This window comes from Acanthochromis polyacanthus, chromosome 14 (assembly GCF_021347895.1).
Source record: "Acanthochromis polyacanthus isolate Apoly-LR-REF ecotype Palm Island chromosome 14, KAUST_Apoly_ChrSc, whole genome shotgun sequence".
NCBI classification, from domain to species: domain Eukaryota; kingdom Metazoa; phylum Chordata; class Actinopteri; family Pomacentridae; genus Acanthochromis; species Acanthochromis polyacanthus.
In genome coordinates this window covers 33,780,059-33,789,956 of record NC_067126.1, presented here as the reverse complement: position 1 = coordinate 33,789,956, position 9,898 = coordinate 33,780,059, and the positions used below count along the sequence as shown (strand labels likewise).

General features: G+C 42.6%; 3 protein-coding genes across 4 annotated transcripts; all 3 read left to right on the top strand.

Annotated features, from left to right (window-relative positions):
- The first annotated feature begins 253 nt into the window (after window positions 1-253).
- LOC127537291 (ribosyldihydronicotinamide dehydrogenase [quinone]-like) lies at window positions 254-1,557 on the top strand. Its single transcript, XM_051959450.1, has 5 exons — window positions 254-467; window positions 550-680; window positions 761-874; window positions 958-1,059; window positions 1,161-1,557. The coding sequence occupies exons 1-5, from the start codon at window positions 254-256 to the stop codon at window positions 1,455-1,457; spliced, it is 858 nt and encodes a 285-aa protein (XP_051815410.1). The 3' UTR covers window positions 1,458-1,557.
- A 2,572-nt stretch (window positions 1,558-4,129) lies between these two features.
- LOC127537230 (ribosyldihydronicotinamide dehydrogenase [quinone]-like) lies at window positions 4,130-5,506 on the top strand. The gene is made up of 6 exons (XM_051959367.1): window positions 4,130-4,193; window positions 4,312-4,473; window positions 4,556-4,686; window positions 4,767-4,880; window positions 4,958-5,059; window positions 5,160-5,506. The coding sequence occupies exons 1-6, from the start codon at window positions 4,190-4,192 to the stop codon at window positions 5,454-5,456; spliced, it is 810 nt and encodes a 269-aa protein (XP_051815327.1). The 5' UTR covers window positions 4,130-4,189; the 3' UTR covers window positions 5,457-5,506.
- Window positions 4,141-8,813, top strand: LOC127537228 (ribosyldihydronicotinamide dehydrogenase [quinone]-like). 2 transcript variants are annotated; one of them, XM_051959365.1, is made up of 6 exons: window positions 4,141-4,193; window positions 7,658-7,819; window positions 7,902-8,032; window positions 8,113-8,226; window positions 8,307-8,408; window positions 8,509-8,813. In XM_051959365.1, the coding sequence occupies exons 1-6, from the start codon at window positions 4,190-4,192 to the stop codon at window positions 8,803-8,805; spliced, it is 810 nt and encodes a 269-aa protein (XP_051815325.1). In that variant the 5' UTR covers window positions 4,141-4,189; the 3' UTR covers window positions 8,806-8,813. The 2 variants fall into 2 exon arrangements, with proteins under 2 accessions (XP_051815325.1, XP_051815324.1); XM_051959364.1 differs by lacking the exon at window positions 4,141-4,193 and adding an exon at window positions 7,457-7,539.
- Window positions 8,814-9,898: the final 1,085 nt, after the last annotated feature.

Here is a 9,898-nt window from a genome sequence, read left to right as displayed (position 1 = left end):
CCTGAGAGAAAATCCCCAAGTGTCAGCTGTCTGATCGATGACCTTGATTGCTGATTGGCAGCATCTGAGTGAGACCTAGACGGGTGTATAAAAGCAGCATGTTGAGTTGTGCTCCAGAATGAGCAGCTCCTTGCATTGACGTACCAGCTAATTGTAGAGCTCATCATTCTCAGTTGACAACCTGCTTCAGCATGGGTAATTTTTGTGTGTTTTCCTTGAGAAATCAGAGAACACTGTCATATTTTATCTGTTCATGCAATGTCTCCAATTTGATTTTAATCTTGTGTTTCTTGACTCTGCAGCACAGAAAGTGTTGATTGTTTATGCCCACCAGAGCCCTTGCTCATTCAACACTGGAGCCAAAGATGCTGCTGTGGAGGAGTTAAAAAATAAGGGCTGTGAAGTAACTGTGTCTGACCTGTATGACATGAAGTTCAAAGCCAGTGCTACTGCTGAGGACATTACTGGTATGTGGCTGTTCACAGACATAAAAACATCTTGACCTGACTGCTCTTCAGACTGAAGGAAATGGCATTTTGTGTGTGACAGGAGGAGTCAAGAATGCTGGACACTTCCGCTACGCACAGGAGATCAAACTGGCCTGGGAGGAAGGAAGACTGTCTTCTGACATCACTGAAGAGCAACGTAAAGTCACTGAGGCAGACCTCATCATCTTCCAGGTACAGTCTCTGCAGTAGTAATGTTTGGATTTGGCATGAAGTTCTCACCACTGACATTAACTTCAGCCTCCTTGTCTCAGTTCCCCATGTACTGGTTCAGTGTTCCTGCCATCATGAAGGGCTGGATTGATCGGGTGCTCACACCAGGCTTTGCTTATTCACAAGAGAAGCGCTACAGTCAGGGAATGTTCAAGGTGAGGGATCAATGATGAGGCATGATTTGTTTTCCAAAAGGTGGTGTTGAATTTCCACAACTTGTTTGCTTTTTTTTGTCCAGGACAAGAAAGCCCTGCTGTCCTTCACCACTGGGTCCCCAGAGGCCATGTTCAGTCCTACTGGCATTCATGGAGACATGAACGTCTCACTGTGGCCACTGCAGGTAATGTTTCACTATAAATTGACTTGGCCAAGCACTCAATGAGCCAATGGAGGTAGACATGACATCAAGTGACAACACAAATGTTGATTTTCTGCCTGCAGAATGGCATCCTGCACTACTGTGGATTCCAGGTTCTGGCCCCTCAGATCTTCTGGGCTCCATCTTCTCAAACCCCAGAGGCCCGCAAGTCCATGCTGGGTGACTGGCGTACACGACTGGACAAGCTGATGGGTGAGGAGCCTCTCTCCTTTCTGCCTCTAGATGACTTTGATGAGAAATGTCTCCAGTTGAAGCCTGATGTCGCTGAGAAACTTGCCAGCAAAGAGTTTGGACCGGCTCTGGGGATTCACCTTGGCAAGCGGCTGCCACCCAACAGCCAAATGAAAGCTGGAGTCTGAAGATGTGGCTGTCATAACTTATGATAAATAAAAGCATATTTATTCTGACTTTTGAGTTGCTCTTGATTTACTTTGAGGCCATCTCTGTAGCTGTGGCGCTGTCATCACTTTGTCTTGTTTTGTGTGTTGCAATATGAGAATTTGCTCACTGTAAATTAAAATTACTTAAAGGTACAATAAAATTTTGAATTTGAGTCTTCGAAGGGACACTGTACTAGACATTAATAATTCTGGTTGGACTGGTTCTTGAACACACAATTGCAGCCAAGAACTCTGAATGCAAGGGTCAGCATTTTCACTGGTTCGGTCTTGAATAATCCTTGGGTTTCTCTTCCATTTCCTGGAAGAGCAAATGTGACTGGGTACAGCAATCCTCTCGGCTATTTCTGACACAATGAGCCACAATTGGTTTCTACTGGGAAGTCTGTTGCCAAGGATTTTGTAATGTGAGAGACCACTTTCGCCAAGAACACTTGCTTGGGATAAAGGTTAAGCAGAATTTCCTTAAATATTTGTGGGTTTGCTGTTGAGTTTCAAGGCTCATGGTCACCCTGTCTGACCTTATTGTATGTTAGCTAAATCCTTACTATACAATGCCTCTAAATGGGAGAAATTCACACTTTGTATTGCTGTCATCATGGTTTTGAAAATCATATGCTTACATGACCAGAATGTCTTATCCCTTGGAAAAGTTCATATCTCCATTATGAACTGGTTCTGTGTTCATTTTAAGCAGCTTTGACAACTGCTATGCTGTTAATGGGATTATCAAACAATCAGGATAGTGTCAGCTCAATTAAAATGCATCTCCATGAGTTTTTACCAGTGACATGTACACAGAAGGTTCAACTTCTCACTGGCAATGAGGTCTCTTCACTGACTCCCAGTTAAAAACAAAATCTGCTTCAATAAATTCTTATAAATGTCCATAAAGTACTTACTAGTTTGGCCCCTTTATTATACCCTCATCAGACTTCTCATATCATCAGTCTTCCACCTGTATCCAGAATTAGATCCAAGTTTGGCACCGATGCCTTCAGTTACAGCGATCCTCGTCTCTGGAACAAACTGCTGTCTGGAGGTCCATCACATCTGTTTCCACACTCAAAAACAAACTGCAGACTTTGCTGTTCTCCCAGGCCTACGGTTAATTACTGCATGTTTATCTCCTGTGTGTATGTATTCTGTTGTCGCACTTGTTCCTTGAAATATTTGTTACTTGTAGGACTTTGTGTCTGAACCGGTTTGTTTGTTTTTTTGGATTGTGTTTATGTTTAAGGGTTTTTCTTGCAGTGAGGTATGCTTGATCTACATTGGGTGCATCCATTATTGATTTAGATTCTACATGTTGCTCTTGGCCTGTCCAGGGTGTCCCCTGCCTTTGCCCGAGTCAGCTGGGATAGGCTCCAGCCACCCCGCGACCCTAGTGAGGATAAAGCGGTGTATAGAGAATGGATGAATGGATGGATGTTGCTCTTGCTTATGTTTATCTTGTTTGTGCTTCCTTCTTTCTCATGCATTTGCCCTATTTTCAATTTTTGTTTTTCAGTGTAAAGGCTCATTTTGTTAATGTCTCCTGCCTTCGCCCGAGTCAGCTGGGATAGGCTCCAGCACCCCCCCGCGACCTTAATGAGGATAAAGCGGTGTATGGAGAATGGATGGATGGATGGATAAAGAAATATGCTATATGGTCAAAACTGACACTGTCACTCCTAGCTAAGAGCAGCTACAATATTTTGGTCATGACAAAGCTGTAAATGTTTCAAATGTAATAAATCATCAAAGGAAATGTGAAATGCAGGTCATATTTTCTTAAGGTAAAACTGTTCTACTTTCTGTTGTACATTTCTTTGCTCATTTTCATGCACATTCTGAAGACTAAGCATGAATTTTAAAGCTGTAGAAAGAAAATGTTGCATCTTTACTAATTGTTTCAAAATCAAGACATTATTTGTTCTCTCTTTTTTTCCTGAGAACTGTCTTTTTATAACAAATAAATACGAATACCTGTCGCTTCAGTAGCAGGCTTTGGCTAACTGATTCCTGAATCCTAGATCTCTTTGGTGTGTTTCTGACACGACAATTTGGTTTTCCATCCAGGGGTAGAATAATCTATCCTTGTACAAGTCATATTCATACTATTGATTTTGGTTTTGTTGCATCTTCTGCAATATATCCTTACTTGCAGTATGAATTTACTCCCCATAAATGAAAGGACAATGTGTCACTTTAGCCACATGATGGCAATATAGGGCACTTTTTTTTTAGATTTCTTTATTTCGCATCCATCATTAAGACCAATAGGAATCAAAATTACCTCCAGTTGTGTGTGTGTGTGCCTTTTTATACTGCTGAGTGCTCTATAATTTACATGGCTGTGGTTAAAGTACCTCTTGATGCTGAGTTGCAGATGTTTCTTTTATGTTTTACCGTATGCTGTGAATGAATGAAGCAGCTTGAAGCACGTGAACAACTGTGAAAACCTTCAGCAGCAGACACCAAATGCTCTCCAACTTCTCTAAAAGATGTGCAGATGAGAGACCTGAGAGAAAATCCCCAAGTGTCAGCTGTCTGATTGATGACCTTGATTGCTGATTGGCAGCATCTGAGTGAGACCTAGACGGGTGTATAAAAACAGCATGTTGAGTTTTGCTCCAGAATGAGCAGCTCCTTCCGTTGACATACCAGCTAACTACAGAGCTTATCAGTTACGCTTGTCAACCTGGTTCAGGATGGGTAATTTCCTCTGTTTTTCTTTGTAACTGCTGGAATGTTTGATGCAACATATATTATACTTTAGAATGTTTCAGATTTAATATGAGCTAATTCTCTTCTGTGTTTCTTGACTCTGCAGCACAGAAAGTGTTGATTGTTTATGCCCACCAGAGCCCTTGCTCATTCAATGCTGGAGCCAAAGATGCTGCTGTGGAGGTGTTAAATAAGGGCTGTGAAGTAACTGTGTCTGACCTGTATGACATGAAGTTCAAAGCCAGTGCTACTGCTGAGGATATCACTGGTATGTGGCTGTTCACAGGCATCAAAACATCTTGACCTGACTGCTCTTCAGACTGAAGGAAATGGCATTTTGTGTGTGACAGGAGGAGTCAAGAATGCTGGACACTTCCGCTACGCACAGGAGACCAAACTGGCCTGGGAGGAAGGAAGACTGTCTTCTGACATCACTGAAGAGCAACGTAAAGTCACTGAGGCAGACCTCATCATCTTCCAGGTACAGTCTCTGCAGTAGTAATGTTTGGATTTGGCATGAAGTTCTCACCACTGACATCAACTTCAACCTCATCTTCTCAGTTCCCCATGTACTGGTTCAGTGTTCCTGCCATCATGAAGGGCTGGATTGATCGGGTGCTCACACCAGGCTTTGCCTATTCTCAAGAGAAGCGCTACAGTCAGGGAATGTTCAAGGTGAGGGATCAATGATGAGGTGTGATTTGGAGTCCAAGAGGCGTTGAATTTCCACAACTTGTTTGCTTTTTGTCCAGGACAAGAAAGCCCTGCTGTCCTTCACCACTGGGTCCCCAGAGGCCATGTTCAGTCCTACTGGCATTCATGGAGACATGAACGTCTCACTGTGGCCACTGCAGGTAGTGTTTCACTATAAACCGACTCGGCCAAGCACTCGATGAGCCAATGGAGGTAGAAATGACATCAAGTGACAACACAAATGTTGATTTCTGCCTGCAGAATGGCATCCTGCACTACTGTGGATTCCAGGTTCTGGCCCCTCACATCTTCTGGGCTCCATCTTCTCAAACCCCAGAGGCCCGCAAGTCCATGCTGGGTGACTGGCGTACACGACTGGACAAGCTGATGGGTGAAGAGCCTCTCTCCTTTCCACCTCTGGATGACTTTGATGAGAAATGTCTCCAGTTGAAGCCTGATGTCGCTGAGAAACTTGCCAGCAAAGAGTTTGGACCGGCTCTGGGGGTTCACCTTGGCAAGCGGCTGCCACCCAACAGCCAAATGAAAGCTGGAGTCTGAAGATGTGGCTGTCATAACTTGTATGATGAATAAAAGCATATTTATTTCAACTCTGGAGTTGATCTTGCTTTACTTTGGGGCTGTCTTGTTGTAGCTGTGGCACTGTCATCACTTCGTCTTGCTTTGGGTGTTACAATGCAAGAACTTGCTCACTGTAAACTAAATTTACTTAAGGGTACAATAAATATGCTGAATCTGAGTGTTTGAAGGGACACTGTACTAGACTTTAATAATTCTGTTATATGCTGGTTGGACTGGTTATGTTTTTGAATACACAATTGCAGCCAAGAAGTCTGAATGCAAGGGTCAGCATTTGCACTGGTTCAGTCTTGAATAATCCTTGGGTTTTTCTTCCATTTCCTGGAAGAGCAAATGTGACTGGGTACAGCAATCCTCTCGGCTATTTCTGACACAATGAGCCACAACTGGTTTGTATTGGAAGTATATTACTGAGAATTTTCTTTACACTACTAAATATTTGCTTGAAATTTTCATTTGGGTTAAAGGTTAACCTGGATTTCTCCATGTAATTATGGCTTTTGCTGTTCTTGAATATAAAGGATCATGGTCACCCTATCTGATCTTATTGTACATTGTCAGCTAAATCCTTACTGTACAATGCCTCTGAATGGGAAAAATTCACACTTGGCATTGCTGTCATGATTTTGAAAATCACATGCTTACATCACCAGAATGTCTCACCCATTGAGAAGTTCATATCGCCATTATAAACTGGTTCTGTGTTCATTTTAAGCAGCTTGACTACTGCTATGCTGTTAATGGGATTATCAAACAATCAGGATAGCGTCAGCTCAATTAAAATGCATCTCCATGAGTTTTTACCAGTGACATGTACACAGAAGGTTCAACTTCTCACTGGCAATGAGGTCTCTTCACTGACTCCCAGTTAAAAACAAAATCTGCTTCAATAAATCCTTATAAACGTCCATAAAGTACTTACTAGTTTGGCCCCTTTACGACATCTTTGACTGGCCCATTTATTATACCCTCATCAGACTTCTCATATATCAGTCTTCCACCTGTATCCAGAATTAGATCCAAGTTTGGCACCGATGCCTTCAGTTACAGCGATCCTCATCTCTGGAACAAACTGTCTGCTGTCTGGAGGTCCATCACATCTGTTTCCACGCTCAGAAGCAAACTGCAGACTTTGCTGTTCTCCCAGGCCTACGGTTAATTACTGCATGTTTATTTCCTGTGTGTATGTATTCTGTTGTCGCATTTGTTCCTTGAAATATTTGTTACTCGTAGGACTTTGTGTCTGAACCGGTCTGTTTGTTTTTTTTGGATTGTGTTTATGTTTAGGGGTTTTTCTTGCAGTGAGGTATGCTTGATCTACATTGGGTGCATCCATTATTGATTTAGATTCTACATGTTGCTCTTGCTTATCTTTATCTTCATTTTCCATCCAGGGGTAGAATAATCTATCCTTGTACAAGTCATATTCATACTTTTCATTTTGGTTTTGTTACATCTTCTGCAATATATCCTTACTTGCAGTATGAATTTAATCCCCATAAATGAAAGGACAATGTGTCACTTTAGCCACATGATGGCAATATAGGGCACTTTTTTTTTAGATTTCTTTATTCAGCATCCATCATTAAGACCAATAGGAATCAAAATTACCTCCAGTTGTTTGTGTGTTTGCGTGTGTGTGTGTGCCTTTTTATACTGCTGAGTGCTCTATAATTTACATGGCTGTGGTTAAAGTACCTCCTGATGCTGAATTGCAGATGTTTCTTTTATGTTTTACCGTATGCTGTGAATGAATGAAGCAGCTTGAAGCACGTGAACAACTGTGAAAACCTTCAGCAGCAGACACCAAATGCTCTCCAATTTCTCTAAAAGATGTGCAGATGAGAGACCTGAGAGAAAATCCCCAAGTGTCAGCTGTCTGATTGATGACCTTGATTGCTGATTGGCAGCATCTGAGTGAGACCTAGACGGGTGTATAAAAACAGCATGTTGAGTTGTGCTCCAGAATGAGCAGCTCCTTCCATTGACATACCAGCTAACTACAGAGCTTATCAGTTACGCTTGTCAACCTGGTTCAGGATGGGTAATTTCCTCTGTTTTTCTTTGTAACTGCTGGAATGTTTGATGCAACATATATTATACTTTAGAATGTTTCAGATTTAATATGAGCTAATTCTCTTCTGTGTTTCTTGACTCTGCAGCACAGAAAGTGTTGATTGTTTATGCCCACCAGAGCCCTTGCTCATTCAATGCTGGAGCCAAAGATGCTGCTGTGGAGGTGTTAAATAAGGGCTGTGAAGTAACTGTGTCTGACCTGTATGACATGAAGTTCAAAGCCAGCGCAACTGCTGAGGATATCACTGGTATGTGGCTGTTCACAGGCATCAAAACATCTTGACCTGACTGCTCTTCAGACTGAAGGAAATGGCATTTTGTGTGTGACAGGAGGAGTCAAGAATGCTGAACACTTCCGCTACGCACAGGAGACCAAACTGGCCTGGGAGGAAGGAAGACTGTCTTCTGACATCACTGAAGAGCAACATAAAGTCACTGAGGCAGACCTCATCATCTTCCAGGTACAGTCTCTGTAGTAGTACTGTTTAGATTTGGCATGAGGTTCTCACCACTGACATTAACTTCAACCTCATCTTCTCAGTTCCCCATGTACTGGTTCAGTGTTCCTGCCATCATGAAGGGCTGGATTGATCGGGTGCTCACACCAGGCTTTGCCTATTCACAAGAGAAGCGCTACAGTCAGGGAATGTTCAAGGTGAGGGATCAATGATGAGGCATGATTTGTTTTCCAAAAGGTGGTGTTGAATTTCCTCAACTTGTTTGCTTTTTGTCCAGGACAAGAAAGCCCTGCTGTCCTTCACCACTGGGTCCCCAGAGGCCATGTTCAGTCCTACTGGCATTCATGGAGACATGAATGTCTCACTGTGGCCACTGCAGGTAATGTTTCACTATAAACTGACTCGGCCAAGCACTCAATGAGCCAATGGAGGTAGAAATGACATCAAGTGACAACACAAATGTTGATTTCTGCCTGCAGAATGGCATCCTGCACTACTGTGGATTCCAGGTTCTGGCCCCTCAGATCTTCTGGGCTCCATCTTCTCAAACCCCAGAGGCCCGCAAGTCCATGCTGGGTGACTGGCGTACACGACTGGACAAGCTGATGGGTGAGAAGCCTCTCTCCTTTCCGCCTCTGGATGACTTTGATGAGAAATGTCTCCAGTTGAAGCCTGATGTCGCTGAGAAACTTGCCAGCAAAGAGTTTGGACCGGCTCTGGGGGTTCACCTTGGCAAGCGGCTGCCACCCAACAGCCAAATGAAAGCTGGAGTCTGAAGATGTGGCTGTCATAACTTGTTTGATGAATAAAAGCATATTTATTTCAACTCTGGAGTTGATCTTGCTTTACTTTGGGGCTGTCTTGTTGTAGCTGTGGCACTGTCATCACTTCGTCTTGTTTTGGGTGTTACAATGCAAGAACTTGCTCACTGTAAACTAAATTTACTTAAGGGTACAATAAATATGCTGAATCTGAGTGTTTGAAGGGACACTGTACTAGACTTTAATAATTCTGTTATATGCTGGTTGGACTGGTTATGTTTTTGAATATACAATTGCAGCCAAGAAGTCTGAATGCAAGGGTCAACATTTGCACTGGTTCAGTCTTGAATAATCCTTGGGTTTTTCTTCCATTTCCTGGAAGAGCAAATGTGGCTGGGTACAGCAATCCTCTCGGCTATTTCTGACACAATGAGCCACAACTGGCTTGTATCGAAGTCTATTACTGAGAATTTTCTTTGCACCACTAAACATGTGCTTGAAATTTTCATTTGGGTTAAAGGTTAACCTGGATTTCTCCATGTAATTATGGCTTTTGCTGTTCTTGACTATAAAGGATCATGGTCACCCTGTCTGACCTTATTGTACATTTTCAGCTAAATCCTTACTGTAAAATGCCTCTGAATGGGAGAAATCACACAGCATTGCTGTCATGATTCTGAAAATCACATGCTTACATCACCAGAATGTCTCCATTATAAACTGGTTCTGTGTTCATTTTAAGCAGCTTTGACAACTGCTATGCTGTTAATGGGAACAATCAGGATAGCATCAGCTCAATTAAAATGCATCTCCATGAGTTTTTACCAGTGACATGTACACAGAAGGTTCAACTTCTCACTGGCAATGAGGTCTCTTCACTGACTCCCAGTTAAAAACAAAATCTGCTTCAATAAATCCTTATAAACGTCCATAAAGTACTTACTAGTTTGGCCCCTTTACGACATCTTTGACTGGCCCATTTATTATACCCTCATCAGACTTCTTATGTCATCAGTCTTCCACCTGTATCCAGAATTAGATCCAAGTTTGGCACCGATGCCTTCAGTTACAGCGATCCTCGTCTCTGGAACAAACTGTCTGCTGTCTG

Excerpts from the sequence above, each read along its gene's own strand:
- LOC127537291 (XM_051959450.1), top strand. The coding sequence starts at position 254 with ATGCAATGTCTCCAATTTGATTTTAATCTTGTGTTTCTTGACTCTGCA. Across the intron at positions 875-957 it reads ACAGTCAGGGAATGTTCAAG|GACAAGAAAGCCCTGCTGTC; the intron begins GTGAGGGATCAA and ends TTTTTTGTCCAG. Across the intron at positions 1,060-1,160 it reads TCTCACTGTGGCCACTGCAG|AATGGCATCCTGCACTACTG; the intron begins GTAATGTTTCAC and ends TTCTGCCTGCAG.
- LOC127537228 (XM_051959365.1), top strand. Across the intron at positions 8,227-8,306 it reads ACAGTCAGGGAATGTTCAAG|GACAAGAAAGCCCTGCTGTC; the intron begins GTGAGGGATCAA and ends CTTTTTGTCCAG. Across the intron at positions 8,409-8,508 it reads TCTCACTGTGGCCACTGCAG|AATGGCATCCTGCACTACTG; the intron begins GTAATGTTTCAC and ends TTCTGCCTGCAG.
- LOC127537230 (XM_051959367.1), top strand. Across the intron at positions 4,474-4,555 it reads TACTGCTGAGGATATCACTG|GAGGAGTCAAGAATGCTGGA; the intron begins GTATGTGGCTGT and ends TGTGTGTGACAG. Across the intron at positions 4,687-4,766 it reads CAGACCTCATCATCTTCCAG|TTCCCCATGTACTGGTTCAG; the intron begins GTACAGTCTCTG and ends TCATCTTCTCAG.